This window comes from Syngnathus typhle, linkage group LG1 (assembly GCF_033458585.1).
Source record: "Syngnathus typhle isolate RoL2023-S1 ecotype Sweden linkage group LG1, RoL_Styp_1.0, whole genome shotgun sequence".
Lineage (NCBI taxonomy): Eukaryota > Metazoa > Chordata > Actinopteri > Syngnathiformes > Syngnathidae > Syngnathus > Syngnathus typhle.
The window spans coordinates 21,857,491-21,873,777 of NC_083738.1; the positions used below are offsets into that span (position 1 = coordinate 21,857,491).

The window sequence follows — 16,287 nt, forward strand, 5'->3', positions numbered from 1 at the left end:
ATATTTTTTTTTAAAAACAGGCAAAGTTGAATTTAGAGTTGCACGCCTTGATGAATGCCATATAGGCATGCACAAGAAGAAGAGGCACAAACTAAATTCCAATACCAGCCGTCCCCAGAAAGCAAAAATAAAATATAGTGTGCTTCACAGCGTATGTTGCTACTCCATGTGTCTATAACATCTCTACTTATTTTCGTTAGCCTGTCTATGGCCTTTTGGATTGTATGTTGGCATTAGGCAAAACTGACCCAAAATGAAATAATTTGGCATATGAATGTTTACAATCAATGCTTATTTCTGTTAGTTTCTCATTTCTTGACACAGTAAGAGAATGAAAACTAATACTAAGAGATTTAAAAAGGTGAGATTGAACGGAGTTCATTTGTTGTATTCAATGTAATTCAGGGCAGACTTGCAAGAAGCTGCTGGTGATTTTCCAGTGTCTGGTTAAAACAGCTGTAATCGGCGGCGTGTTCCTGCAACTATGCTAATGATTCACCCGTGGCAGACTTAGGACTCAACAATCAGCAATTCTTCTGCGTCTACAATCACTCCCCACAGACCAGGGAAGGGCCCACGGGCGTGATCATTTCTTTTCATCTCGGCTAAACATTAGCCAATGACCATGAGGGTGGGACCAATAGATACACTAGGAGCTTCTTAATGACAAATGACTCCATACCATCCTCACTTTCTTCGTAGGCAGGGTTAATGAGCCCGGGATCGGTCAGATCTCTGGTGGCGCTGCGCGGTGGCGTTTCTGAATGTTTAGCGTCAGCAGACAACTCGCCGTCGCCTTTGCGTCCCTTCAGTTCGTTCCATGCGGGCCTCTTTCTTTTCTCCGCTTCGTCCCGGAGTCTCCTGAAAGCGGGGCATCTGGGCAAAAACAGAATAACATCAGGGAGAAGCGATGATGGATCACTGGCTTTTACAAGACGTTTAAGTGCATTACAGGCTGGGAGTCCACCCGAGTATGGAAAGCTGTTCCAGCATTTTTCCATATCCTTGACAGCCACCTTAAGGTTATTTGTTCTTACTTGGTTGTCAACTAATGTGTTCATTTGTCTTACAAGTTTGGACAATGAGCGTAGGAGTAGCCTACGTGGACCTTAGGGTTAGCTTATTGAATAAATTCTGTAACAACTTCATGGAAAGGCATTTATTGGTTAGATTTCATAAGGAGGTTAACAACTAAAATAACATTTAAAAAATGTATTGTCTGAACAAAATCTGTTTGTAGCATTACAAAGACATGATGGATCTCCTCGAAATAATGTCTGACTAGTAAGTGTACTTTAAGCTGGTTATGAGGGATATAGAAGAAATGCTCAAACTACTTTGCATACTTTAGCGTGCTCGTTCCTCATGGCTGAACTTTGCCCCCTCTGGTTATTTGCGCAGAGCGGGCGGGCCGCTGCCTGCCAACCACAACAGGCAACAACCTCGGATATGAGAAGCACCTCGCTGACCATGTGGATAACAAGGAGACTGATTTACAGCACGCCTCAAACTTTTAACACGTCTGAAGGGAAAGTGTCTATGGTGGTTATGTGACACAATCAAATCAATGATCGCATATTTTTACGACGTGCATTCTTCTGTTTATGATTAGTCAGTATTCTGTAATGTGGGGCCGAATGGGATATTTTTGATAACAAACTTACGTAATAGCCGGTACAGTGCAGCCATCAACCGGTTAGCTTATCACTGAACCACAACATTTGTCTTTCTGATTTCTGGAATCAATGTCCAGACAGCGACGTTGCCAGGCAACCAGCAGAAAGAGTCAAGGAAGTTAGTGTTCCCCAACTGAGAAGCCGTGTGGCTCATAACTATCCCAGGATTAAATGCATGCATTTAAATGTGTGACTTTGGACATGCTAGAGGAGAAAGATTAGCCTTGTTCTTAGTCTTTTTGCTAAATTAAAAGGACTGCGAGGCTTTAGCTGAATATTAACTGACAAATCTCACTGAAACATTGGGGGGGGGGGGGGTAGTGTCTTTGTGCACTTTGTTAGACTTTATCCCATCTGGTTATTGTTTGCCATGATCTTATACTAGGTTAGCATTTACACGACCCAAGCAGACTGCAACTATTTGACACTTTCCCTGGTTCTGTGCAGAACTTTGCACTCTTGTGCTGGAAGAATCTCTTTAAGGGAACTTGAGGTATTTAGGGCCTCTACGAGTCACACTGTTTATTATTTTTGTTCAGACTAAGGAATGGCCTTTTAGGGGCCCCGGCATGGCTGAAAATGCACTAATTTCTTCACGCGTCCTGCAACAGAAAACCGTGAGACTTTATCCGGTTTCGAGGCTCCACATAAAATATATAGTATTGCATTACTTACTGTTTTTATTTTTTTTAACTATACATAGATCAAATCTAGGTAAACAAGTCTTCTCTGATGCCAGACGGGAAACATTCCTTTACTTCATGAAAGTTTAGTTCTCGGACAAATTAAGTCTGTCGGTTTGTCAACCGGGGTTCCATCGGGACTATTCCAATCGATGCATTTTGGGGGTTTTTTTGGTGACATATCAAAGAAGCTTGAGGAGTGGTACCTATTGTGCAGATGAGGTTGAAGTTCACAGCGTTGCATCTGCTGCTGGCATTCTGCGTAGTAAGGACACATGACAGCCAGCTTGTCCAGCAGGTTCCTGACCAACAGGGTGGACGGCCGACAATGGCTCAGCTGCAGCCGCTGGCGGTCCACGGGGCAGAAGTCCTTATCTTTCAAGAAACTGGCCAGACATTCAAAGCAGTAGGTGTGTCCACAAGGGGTGTCCATAGGCCTGATGAGGGGCTGCAGACAAATGTGGCACACGAGCTCGTCGTCCACATCATCGGGATACTCGTACAGGTGGCTTTCCTGGCCCTCGTGCTGCTGCCCGCACTCCTTGCAGAGCCTCGCCCAGGACAAGCTTGCAGTTTTGTTTTCTGTTGTAGACATTGTCCCTCCGGAGTCCTCCAAAACGGTGTGTGTGTTCAAGTAAAGGCAAATCCACTTAGGCGGTCAGCATGCGATAAAGGTCTGACCGTGTTGCCTCCATCTTCTGCGGACAGAGGAACACAGTGAGGCGGTTAAAGAGAGACTCCCCAGTTAAAGAGTGACTCCCGCTCAAGACGGCCACAGGAAATGACAAATCAACCGAGCGATAGCAACATGGCAGCAAACTGCAGCTGCTTCCTCTCAGCGGGTTTCCTGAGGGACAAAAGGAATTCTCATTTCAGCTAAAAAAAAAAAAAAAAGCTCCATATTCCACTGGAGGAGCTAACTAGAAATCAAATTTTTGCTAACACTGAGGGAACAAAGACACGATGCCACAAGATTGTGAGAAGTTTGTATGAAGACGGCAGCAGTGGAGGTCCTGTCACTAATGGCTCCTTGCACCCTATCACTATTGGTCTTGGTCTTTGTGCACAACTTAATCGCCTTAAATTCTCCCTCGGAAGAAGAATGCTGAATAGGAACACATTCTTGGAACAAACATCTGACCTCCTAGAACACATACTGTACTTGGCCTGTCATGGAATTCACAAGACTGTATGTCTCTATACAACATGTGGTCGACAGTATTGGGAATTTGGGACACAAATAAATAAATAAACAAATAAATGAATAAATAAAGCAGCCCACCTCAGTGTAATACCATGTTGTGCCACAACAAGGTGGGCAGCAGCACTGAGCTCTACTGAAATGGATGAAGATGTCCTTCTCATGTAATTCTGTATCACATTTTGGCATTTAAATGTTGAAGTAGCAGTTGATAGCGTGGAATGCCCAATTACATCAATTAGCAATGTTATCTTTAGCAATTAGCAATGCTAATTTTCATTAGCCTATCCATGGCTGTTTCACATTCACATACGCTTGTGGAGTTTCAAAAACAACGTTTTAGTTCAACATTTTGGTGCTTAAAGTGTTCACTCACAAAGTGCAAGTAGCAATAGGCGGACAACAGTATTGCAATTTGGAACACACCTCTCAATTGCCAATGCTATCAGTCATTATGACATTTTGGATAAGCGCATGCTTCCAACTCTGTGGGAACAGACTCGGATAAATTCAGTGTGGATAAACTGGGAGAGAGCTTGCAAGCTAAACCGCCCCTCAGGAAAAAACATCAGTGACCTCACAAATGTTTGTAAGGATAACAAAACTCTCCCACGGAAAACACTCCTCACATCTTTTAGTCTTCCCAAAACAACGACGAAATTGTTGGACCCAATTAATATTTTTACTTTCACTCCTTGGAGGGATTAAAGACAGCTGTCCAAATACCCGCGGACCTCCATTCCAACAGCGGCGACGTAACGTGAATTTGTATATGTCGGACTGCGCCGGGGGTCGCGCGTGAGCTACACACCAGCTGACTCCAGGTTAACGTGAACTGGTCACCTGAATTGACCACCAGCCAATCACAATCATTATTAGCATGGAAAACATTTTTTGACTTTAAATGTAAAACAAATTCTTACACTACTCAACAAACTAAGCTTCTGTGCCATTTGTAAACATCACTACTCATGAATTCCATATTATGAGCATAAGGACTGATAAGGTTGCTGGCTTTAGTTCAACTTGGAAGCAGAACGTTGCTTTGTTATTTGTTCAGACTTGCTCACACTGGCAAGAAACATCTACCTGGAGTTTTCTCTCTCTCTCTCTCCGACTCGTTTCGAAGATCCCCACCATCACCACCCCCCAAGTGTTATTATCCTCGTATTGTACTCACCAGAGATACGATCACCGATGTGGAGCGGTGGGCAGTCAAAGCACGCAAACACGAGACTTGAACCTAGCAGCTGCGTCCAGCCTCAATGAAACCAGAGCCCTGCCTCCCCTGCACACCGTCACGATAATGTCTGGGCGTGCATGTCAGTGTGTGTGTGTAAGCATACTTGTGTGCTGCACAGGCGTAAGGAATGCAATGGTGATTTGGTGTAACTAGGCAGAGTGGAGCTCGGGCCGAGAGCAAAGTGTTCCCCTTGTCAGTGGCCGTAAGTAATGTGTGTGTTGGACGGAGGTCTGCTGATGTTGCACTTTCTCAGGTGAAGTATACGGAATGACTGATTGCAAACAAACGTCTGATTGTCGCACGCTGTGGCTTTGCCCCTTTTTTTTTTTTTTTTTTTGCCCACTTGGTAGAAGTGATACCTTGTCTTGTAATGGATACTGTTCATGGATCATGTGACATGCACACATGAAAACACAAACAGTACAGGTACGGTGAACCTGTGTTTATCGACGTTCCTTGAACTTCGCCCTTGAGCACAAAAAAAACTTATCATATATTAATGTTTTGTTAGACCGGGTTGGTAAATAAAGTTATGAAATGAATGAAAAAAAATCGTTTTTAAATTGTGGCAATGATGAGCCCTTTATAAACAGACGTACTATGTAAGAAACTTCAAATGGATTCTTACCCCTGTTCTCTCACGTTGTCAAGAATTGGGAGATTGTTGCAAACCATCACTTTAAGGAAATGTGATGATCTTTAGTTTAAAAGGAAGAAATAGCATCGTTCCATCTACTTATTTGTCCGGACAAACTCATACTGGCAGTTAATAAGTGACACGCGCGCCACGTGAGACACCGTCAAGGTGATGTCATGGTCATGTCGTTCTCTTAAGATGATGTCAAAAAGAATGTCGTGAGGAGAGCCTCAATGGACCTTGAGGACTTCAAGCAGATGCATCAATCCTGAACCGCTTATCCAAAACTCCTGAAGTTCAGGACAAAGTATAAAGGTGAACAGTCTCAACTTTGACAACAGCTCATATTTTCAAGGGGGAGCGGCTTACCGAGGACGGACCTTTACCGACAGCATGTCAGCAAAGCTCCAATATCGCTACAACACAAAATCATGATAAACATTTTCAGAATACATTAGAACACAACCTGCCATTTTTTCACTCGATTTGTCTACTTGCCAGAGATGTCGATTAGAAATCTTGCTTTCTATTGCAGCTACTCTTCGCAAGCACACTTTACAGGTCCTTCCTCTACCTAGTCGCGGTACGCCAAATATGGTCAAAAGAGCTTACTTTTACGATGAAGAAAAGTCTTACAACTCGCACCAACAACGGGCATGGGAGGAGTCGTGTCACTTGGCAAAAAAACACAAAAAAAACAGCATGTACTGCTCATGGAAAGCTTTCGTACTTTTGAAAATGTGACTTTCAAATCTACCTGCCCGTGCCTAATCAGAAACAGAAGTTGCTCATAAAAGTTCTGTTTCTTAGAAATGTCTCATAAAAAAAGGGCAAAAAAAATTCCAAGCAACAGAAAACATGAAAGCTGCCCCAACTTAAAGCAGGAAAAAAAAAAAAGATATGGTTCTCAATGTTATCTTCCTTCTCTGGCACCTTGTTCTATGTTCCTCAGAACACGTGACTGTTTTCACCTCAAGTTGTTGTCTCGTGCCTTAACTAGCAAACGTCTTCTCCAATTCAAACGCCTTGCAAGTTACAATCATGTGACACGGTAAGCTTTTTCCATTGCATGAAAGTGGGAGAACGTTGGTGGTCCCACAGTGTCCTTAGGTCTCACGAGGGATTACAAGTCTGGGCCCGACCACTTGCCATGATGACGTATACCAGTGAGTCACATGTCTCGCCACACCCTCGCGGAACTTAGGCGATGCCGACGCAGACGAATGATTTCACCCTACTGTCAGACAGGCGATGTGTCAACTTGGGTATTACCGGCAAAGCACATAATGGAAAGTTGATCGAACCAACGACGTAAGTATTTTACACAACGAGGTGCAATGGCAGTTTCTTGCCATTCTATCAAAGCCGCAAAGACCCGTTAGTTTGTCTGTTTGGCAAGGCATTAATGCGAATTTACGAATACTTTAACATGGTAAACAATAATGCAGAGTCACTTTGGTTTACATTTACAGGTCTTACCAAAAAAAAACTACAATATGACATCTAGGAGAGCACATTCATGTTTAGAAGATTTAAAATAAAGGCCCTCTTGTTACTCACTCATGATGTCAGGCTATTTATCCACAAAATGGATTTGATTCCAAAAGGAAGCCATTAAGTTGTACGATTGGATACACTTTAAGACTCTGATCTCACATTTGTTATTGTTAACGTCAAAACAATCTAACATGCCAGAGTCATAAATTCGTTTTTAAAAGGGTTATACAGTAATCCCTCGTTTATCGCGGATACATTTCAAAAACCACCCACGATAAATGAAATCCGCGAAATACGGTCACCAACAAGAAGTACTGGGCAGGCTAACGAGTTAGCGGAAAGATGCTAATTCTCAATCGTGCTAACACGCGAAAACGGACTTCTAAAGAAATGTAAACAAACATTTGGAGCAATACTACATTGTTCTAAAAGTTAGACACACGTTTCCTCAGTTTAGAAGTTTTATTTTGACTTTTACATGTTTTTTTTAATTTGGAAAAAAATCCGCGATGTAGTGAAGTAGCGAGGGATCACAAAGTATATAGATAGATAGATAGATAGATAGAGAGAGAGAGAGAGAGAGAGAGAGAGAGAGAGAGAGAGACAGAGAGAGAGAGACAGAGAGAGACAGAGAGAGAGAGAGACAGAGAGACAGAGAGAGAGAGAGACAGAGAGACAGAGAGACAGAGAGAGAGAGACAGAGAGAGAGAGACAGAGAGAGAGAGACAGAGAGAGAGAGAGAGACAGAGAGAGAGAGAGAGACAGAGAGAGAGAGACAGAGAGAGAGAGAGAGAGAGAGACAGAGAGAGAGAGAGAGAGAGAGAGAGAGAGAGAGAGAGAGAGAGAGAGAGAGAGAGAGAGAGAGAGAGAGAGAGAGAGAGAGACTGTCTCTATCACAGATTTTCAGCCATAAACTACAGGGAACTGGGATTTCACTGCATTTTGAACTTGAACCAGTAAACATTCCAAAAAGGTGCCATAAAATCACGAACGTCGCAGCCATGTCATGACGTCAGAGGTTAACAGGTGTTTCTAGTCACTCTTCTTGAAAAGTCTTCAGCATCACTTGTTATTTAGTCGTTGACCAAATAGCTGCGACTGTGATACTCACACTTAGAAAACGTAATAAAACCATAAAGTTACCACAATTGGTCGTACCTGGAGACAAAGGGTTCCAAAATGTCAGGCTGAACTTCCATGTCCTGCAGTAAAAAGTTCCTAAAATAAGACGTTTATGGCCCCTGTTTGTTTATCACCCAGCTCATAAATAACTCACTGTCCCCATGTCAACGCTGGCCTCGTTAATCTCAAATTAAATGTAACACAAGAGGTTAAACGAACCGAAAGGGCAAACGGTTCGGCGGTATCGACCAGCTTCTTTTCTTTGAGCAAAAGCTAAACCAACGAATTTGTCGAACCCCCCCCCCATCACGAATGTTACCACTAATGGTGGTCTTTGTCTTTTCTACGTGTTTGATTACGTACAATAACATTCAATTTTCGTATCAGACCGAAACACGTTTTACCTGTAAAGTTCTCCCTCCCTTTCTCCTTCCCGGAAATGGCGGCCAACACAAAGACGTCAATCTGATTTGTCAACGTGGTGTGGAAAAACGACGTCCAAAGATAGAATATCAACGTTCAACGAGTTTTTCGTTGTTATTTGGTCCGTTTCGCCGTCGGTGAAAGCCCCAACACGGCGTCTCAGGTGTAGTTGGAGCTGCTCGGGGGTGGGGGAGGGAGTTTCCCACGTAACGCACTTTCGGTCCACGTCCACTGCAGGAAGAAAGGAAAGTGAAGGCAGGTGGAAAAACAACATGGCACACGGCTTTCTTTCCACTCTCCATCTTCTCAAAAACACACGTCTCTGTTCTTTTCCGCGTTAGGTTTGATGTTGCTATGGCCAGTCGCGCATCCCCGTACAAATATCATATTAATGTTTTAGGTTGTACTTGTTGGCGTTTCTGAAACATACTTATACCTACTAGGCATGCAAGAATTGAATTTTGGTAGTAAATATCAAATAATATGCAAGAGTTGGGTATTACACGTGCTTTTGCACTTTCCAGAATGTTTCTTGTCATAATTTTGCATCACTGATGATCTTTTTTTTATATATATATATATATATGTATATAGCTGGCCTAAAGGTTACCTGTGTGATCCTTGGGGCAACTCTTTGGAGACATCCAACAATAGAGTCACTATAAATTCATTACTATTAGAGCCATCAATACTATATGGAATCGGAAAAGCTACCTAATAACTTGACAAAAAGACAAATATGAATACAAATACTTCACATTCACCAGAGATATTGATTGGATTCATTCAGTTTTGCTCAAACTAGAGGACGGGGAAATGCTGACATCATAGTGGGCCAGTTTGCTGACCTTGTGAGGGCAAATTTTAAATTTAATTGGTTAAAGAAACAGTCCTATTGCTATTGCCGTTGAATTCATATGGGCCAGCACTACCGATTGTGAAGGCTTTGGCAGAGAAAATTCCAATGGCAACGCATTGAGGCTGAAATCTGATTGGACACCAAAAAAAATGCATGTACTGGAAGCGGTGCAGCCAATAGAAATGCTAATAATTGAAGAGATCACATATACACAATAAGTACAATTTATTGGATTTTAAAAAAATAAAATTTAGCTTGTAAAGCTCTTTGTGTGCTTCATTAGAAAAAGCCTTGCTGGGCCTGACTGCTCATCAGCTTTTAGCATGTCAACATCGAAATCAATAAGCCACTTATGACTTCCGCTTTGTGGCCTGACTTCCTGCACTTCTACGCATTGTCACCAGCGAGTGTCTGGTCCTGCGACATGGCATCAGCAAATGTCGCTTTGCCTTGGAGCTTTTCCTTCTATGGCTGTAAATCGTCAGGGGGGAACTGGCTTTCACAGAGAAGAGGTTTTATGGCACAAGGACTTCCCTTCCATTCTGCAGGGGGTACCGTACTTTACACCGTTCATGTGTCACAGTAGTCCCCCCCCCTCCCCAATAAAAAGGTTTTCCTTAGAGCCATTTATTTAGAAAACTTACAGTTCTAAAATCAACTTAAATTACTGCGTTGTAAAATCGATTCTATGATTGCTAAATCCAACTTTCATCATTTCAACTGGATCTCCTTAAAATGCTATTAAACTAGAAATGGGAAGTATTGAGGAACAATGACAACGAATTTTAAGTATTGAGGAAAAATGACAAAGAATTTTAATGTTTCATGTTGGTAAACGAAATGGTAAGAAATAGATGGTGTTTTATTATACCACAATATATGGAGTCTTTGTGCAAAATGGCAAATATAATCCTATTGTAAGTGATATATAATGACAGAATGATGATATACAGTTAGTTTGGACACTGGTCGACTTCTACAAATTCTAAAGAAGAAAAAAGCCAGGCCGAAGCTGTCAATATCCTATTTGTCATACACGTGTAAAAAGAAGCTAACTGGTTTTAGTCGAAGAAAAAGTTGCTGTTAGTCTTGTAAAACCCATAAAACACTCAACTTGACTTTACATTTTATTTATAGTGATTTTCTAAGGCTGTTTTTTAAGCAAGGCCACCTTTTAATAGTACTATATAAAATTAACGCAGGCTTTAAAATAGGCCAGAAAAAACAAATAAATCACATTTTGTGTTTGAGTGTCAGCTTTTATTATGAAATGTAGTGGTTTTACAGCAAACAAAACAGGGTTAACTACACGTTGACAGTATGTTGGCATGTAATAAATGTGCACAGCGGGTGAAATATGAGGCCTCAGTTGATAGTTGAGAAACAGCGCCGCCCTGTGTTCGGACCAAGTGTTATTACTCATCAAAAGTGGTGGGGAATCTGTATCAGGGAGTCTTTTTTTTTTCTGCCCACTTTTAAAAAAGAAAAAAGTCATCCAAATGTCAAACTACAATTTGCATAAATAACAAACATCCTCCTTATGTTAAGAAAAGTGTCAATTTGTCTAATTTCCAACATGTCTGCACTTTTGTCCCTCTTAATCGGCGTGACAAATCGGAATTCTTGATCGTCGACTCAAAAGTTGATCTCAAATCTAAAGTGACACTGTTCTATTCATCTTTACAAACCTCCATTTCACAGACAAGCTGGGCGAGACCCTCCTCCACGCCTACCTGGTGAAAAAAAACAACGTACTTGACGAATATATTCACTGGTGGTAGTAAAAGGTTGGATTCCAGAATTTAAAAATGAACACTATTTTTCAGGTGTCTGTAATTGACTTGAGGTTTTTTCCTGATGACTTTTTATTCTTAGTCCTTACATTTGACCATACCTTTTTTTCAAATTTTTGAATTGATTGGCTGATTGAGATTTTGGGGACTTATAAAGCGAAGACAAAACACTGAAATTGAATAATGTGAAGCAGCTATCTGTACTTTTAGTCAAATATCAGGTAGGAGTACTTTTGCCACCTCTGCTCATTTCTGATCTCAATGAAATTTGTGTCTTGGAGCTTTGTGTCAAAGAGTGGTTGTCAACATTGGTTCTGATCAGACACAGCTGGGAAACTTGGAAGTGGGCTGAAAGGACCCGAGACAAGATAAACACGGAGCTAACAATACGCCACATCCTGACGCATCCTGGGTCTCGCTCACACACACACACAAGCAGTGTGTGGCTCCAAACAAGAGACGTTGTTTGTCTTTCCTGGGATCGGTAAACATCCTCGACACAAGCCAGTTCCTCAGGAGTGAGAGAGGAGTGAAACTCGCACCAATGTGGGCAGCTGCACTCTCACTCCACCACCTTCTTTGATGTGTTGCAACCACAGCTCAGCATCATTTTATCTTCTGCGTCACATTTTAGTGCTCATGCAATCCTTGTTCTGTAATCATGCCTGGGAGGGGGCGGAGCATAGCGTCTCTCTCTAATGACCCATAATCTATTTTGGGAATAGGTTCCCTTGCAGTTTGTTTTCATTAAAAATTGTCGCCTCTCCAGCTGTCTTCTATGATCAAAATAGGATGGAGTTGTCTGAAGAAGTGAATCAATTGATCAAGTGTGGACACCTTTCATGTCATCTAAAGTGCAATATAAAATTTGCAAGATGTCATCCAAACTCCACAATGAAATACATCAAGAACATAAAAAGAAGTCTTCGGATTTCTACCACATTAGTGAGAATTGGATTTTAAAGGGATTTATATTGTCCGTGAAATAAAAAGGTGCTGAATTTATCGAGACTAATTACTAGTTGTTGTGATAACAATTGTTTGTGCTATACCAGCAAACATATTCTGCACACACAACCTGAATTCCATCTTTAACTAATAATTAATAGGGGACTTGTTTTTAGAAGTGTAGCATCTGCCCTTTTGGGCAATTGTTGCTTAGTGGAAAGGACACCCCCGTCCCCCCCCCACACACACACACACCTCTGGTCGGAAAAAAAAAAGACTAGCATCTTAGACTAGCATCTTGCCCTGGAGTGGACACTCAGCAAGGCATTTCATTTGGTTCAGGCCACAGCTTGTCTGCAAAGCCCCCAGGCCCTGTCTGGCCTCCACATGATAGCTCTTAATCAATGACTTACGGGAGCGCATCAGCAGACCATACTGTGACATGGAAGCATGTGGTCAGTAAGCGGCAGTGGGCGTGGCCGCGGCTCAGCGTATGACTTGTTTTGATTATGTGACACTTGCATGAGGACACAAATCTCTCTGTGTGCATCGCTGGCCCCGGCGCGCTTCCTCTGTGTAAATTTGCTCAAGCCCGGTTTATCTTCAAGGACTGGCTTGTTTGTACCTGCCGTGTCGTTCCGCTCGTCCACCCAGCATGACACCCCGTAGCCCAGGATCAGCCCCCGTGGGATCAAAAGAGCCGGCTGATGCTTATCAGATAATATTCTTGCCCCTTTCGAGTCCAGCCTCCTCACACTGTTGACCCGAGCCGTGCGCGCCGTTCCTTATGGCCCTTTGGCCTTTCCTTTTCTTATCAGCGTGATAAGGCAGGTCCAGCCTGGGGACAGAAGGAGGGTGCTGGCCACTCTTCTTGCATAACTTGAACACTTCAAGGCAACCGGGAAGGTGAACGTATAACCGCTGTGATTTTTACACACTTGCTCGAAGAAAAAAGTGAGACATGTCTCATTTACGTGGAGCCTTATAGACTGAAACCAAATGACCACTGAGAATGGTCCACGTAAACATTCACGGCTGAATCCGAAGGAAAATGAGATTCATTCATATTCACACAGCCAATCCAATCCAGTCTGAATAGCCAGGGTGTTTTAATGAATGTAGCGGTGCACGTAATTGGCAAATGGGAGTCGCTCACATCTCATATTGACCAGAGATTTCATTATTCAAGTATCTTACGACATATTTGAACGTTTCAGACTGAGTCAGACAGACAAGCCAAGATAGTCCCCAAAGTCACGACCCTGCCCTGACCTGGATGAAGGAAATGGTCACGCTGCTGGAGACAAAGCAGGCCAAAGGAGAGTCTGAGAGGGGCTGGCTGGTCGACCCGCTAACAATGGCTGCGTGCTCGGAGACCTTTAGGAGCACGGGCCACACAAAGGCCAGAGAGCCCCCGCCTTCTTTTCCCCTCTCCCACATTGCAATGGAGCTGGCATTTCACACTGGCCTGTGAACAGCCATTCAATCAAACTACTGTTTAACCTGACCCCTGGCCTCCACTCAGACCTGGATGAGTCTGGCGGGACCTCTTTAGAGGTAACTGACCTTTGGGTTGTATCAGCAGGCCTACGCTTCATACTGTCACTTTGACACTTTTGCATCGATGAAATGCACTTAGATAGCAACACAACACTGTGTGCAATAAATGCTAACGTTGCTAATAATGCTATGTATGTGTAGTCAGTAGTTTGCATACTAACACTCCCTCGGTCCTAATTATTGTTTATATTTTATAGTGTTGCAATGCGATACAAGTGAGCTGACATGCTGCAGTTTAGTGGAAGTGAACTTAAATGACATCAAAAAGCAGTTTTGCAGATAGTTGTTAAAAAAAAAAAAGTCAACACAAACATTTTTTTTACAATAATATTTTCCCCCACATGGCTAAACATGGCATTCAGATCAAAATTGAGTTGGTGGGAAAAAAAAGAGTTAAGCAGCAAAATCTACCCATTTTTAATCCATCTCTCGGACGGCCATTTTGCCACTTGCTGTCCACTGAAAATGACATCACAGTTGCCACAATCCAATCACAGCTCACCTGGAATTTCCCAAAGCTTCAGAAAATATCTTTTTTTTTGTTTAGATTTCACTTTCTTTAAATTCCTTCCCAATGCTGCTCCATATATTTTTTGTTCACTCTTATTTTTGATATGAGCGCATATGTATCGATATTGCCGCTGTGAGGTTTGAATTTCCCTCACGAGATGACCCAAACTATCTATCGTAGCTATCAATAAGGCGTCTGGAGATTGCCGCAAGAAGCAATGGCCCCCGAGAGAACGAGAGACGGCGGCGATCCCCTCGTCTGGGTCAACTAGCCTCGAGCCGGGCCCGCATGACCCTCTCTCCTTGTCAATGGGCTGCTCCTCCCCGGTACCTGTCCGAGGGTCGGATCAAGGTGCGGGGGCCGCATATCAAACAGGCCGGGGGCTCCCTTTGATGTGGATGGAAACACAAACACTGATTTGAGGAGAGTCGTAATTGCTTATTTGTTCCCTTTAGTTATTCATTGAGCTGCCGGTCGCATGTGTATGCCTTCAAAGAGAGGCCGAGCGGCACGAATCGGGCCGGCGGCCGGTACAGTAGCCGAGCGGTCCCCGAGAGCGGCCCGCTTGTGGGAAGGCCATCTGGCTTCCTGTTCCGTTAGATTTGATATTGATTTATTGGCTGTACATGGGCAGATAAGGGAAGGTGGGGGTGGGGGGGACACCAGCTGCCACAAGTTCTCCACTGCATCCTGGTAGACAATAGGCCTCCTGGTTATCTACATCCTGCTAAATAGGTGATGCGTCACTCCTTGTTAGGATTTACAGCTCAAACTTGTTTTTGTTGTTGTTTTTTGATGTTAGTGCAGTCTCCTAACTAACCGAGGCACATATTTTACATTTCAATAAATGTCATGCGCCAAAAAGGTCTTATCTGACACCATCACAAAAAGTAGATACAAAGGTACAATATGTACCATCTGCCATCTTGTGGAAGAGTGTTCCACCTGTCACGATTGACCTTTCATTTTGTCAAGTTTGTAAATACAAACCAAGATACCAAGTGACTGACCTGAACTGTGTTTGGAGTAGCACTACCAGATATTCCCACAAAATTGGGATGGGATTAAATAAATGGATCAAACATCCCTACCCAAAAGGTATTAGTCATTTCTAAAGCGACTTTGCCCCTTCCCAGCCAAGGACGACAAGCGTTACCCAATCTTGTATCCGAAGATTATCCGTTGGTGCGAGGCGTGTTAAGCATGTGTCCCAATACCCAATTAAGTGAAGTTGGATGGTTTCCCGCGGCACAACTGACAACATAGTGGTTGAGAATCACTGTATTAGTTCAAAACGAGTGTCGACTCTAATGAGGTGCAAAATGACATTGACTAATCATAGCAAAGCCTGACGGCCTTTCACTGAAACCAGATTGAAAAGTGCTCTCTTTTGCATAACATGTCTCCCATTCCTGCTAAGTGAGCCGGGAAGATTTAAGTGTGTGTGTGTGTGTGTGTGTTGGTCACACCAAGGGGACTTCTTGGCAGAGGTGTGAACGTCAATTGTGCTTATGCCTGATTTTTCTCATCAGCGCAACACCCCCAGAAGAAGACACACAAACAGGCAGACTGTGGTGTCCCCATGCCTGTTCTTCAGTGTAACCCCCGCCCCGGCCTTTCTTCTCCCTCCCCTCCAACACAAGCCTGTGATGTGACTGTCTCAGATAATGAGGTGAGAATTTTATTGCGGCCCTCTGTGATCCTGGCACCAGTCTGCGAGGATGACAGCGGGCCTAGCGCATCCCCCACACTCCAAACCCCACAGACCCCCTTGCGTTGTGGTCCCGGGAGCCCCCACATGGCCAACCTTGGAACAGAAGTGTTTTCCCTGGCTGTTCCAGTGATTCTTCAAGTGTGGTGCTCCCTCTACTGGTACACAAAAGAATCACCGCCGTAGTACTGTTCGGTTGTATTCAACTTTTTTTCCGCAGAACTGCATTTTTAAATTTGGATTGAAATCCATCTTGGTGCTATTTGTAGGACCCAGTAGGCTCAATACTACACATATCCACTTATTGGTGCTACAAGTGTAGCACAGTAGTTTGTTAGTCATGTTTATTTGTAGTAAAACTATTAATTGAAAATTTATAGTAATACAACCAAGTGAGTACAAAGAGTTTGTGGACCTGAACCT

General features: G+C 43.1%; 1 protein-coding gene across 5 annotated transcripts in view; it reads right to left on the bottom strand.

Annotated features, from left to right (window-relative positions):
- The window catches only part of lnx2b (ligand of numb-protein X 2b), a 169,028-nt gene that overhangs the window by 6,408 nt on the left and 146,333 nt on the right, over window positions 1-16,287 (bottom strand). Inside the window, exons 1-3 of one of the 5 annotated variants that reach the window (XM_061288419.1) lie at window positions 8,464-8,733; window positions 2,566-3,057; window positions 692-876 (exon numbers count right to left, since the gene is read on the bottom strand). In XM_061288419.1, the coding sequence (XP_061144403.1) occupies window positions 692-876; window positions 2,566-2,954 (574 nt within the window). In that variant the 5' untranslated portion in view covers window positions 2,955-3,057; window positions 8,464-8,733. Of the gene's footprint in view, window positions 1-682; window positions 877-2,565; window positions 3,060-4,740; window positions 5,113-8,095; window positions 8,392-8,463; window positions 8,734-16,287 lie in introns of those variants that run through there. The other 4 variants (XM_061288385.1, XM_061288409.1, XM_061288393.1 and 1 more) reach the window with 4 other exon arrangements.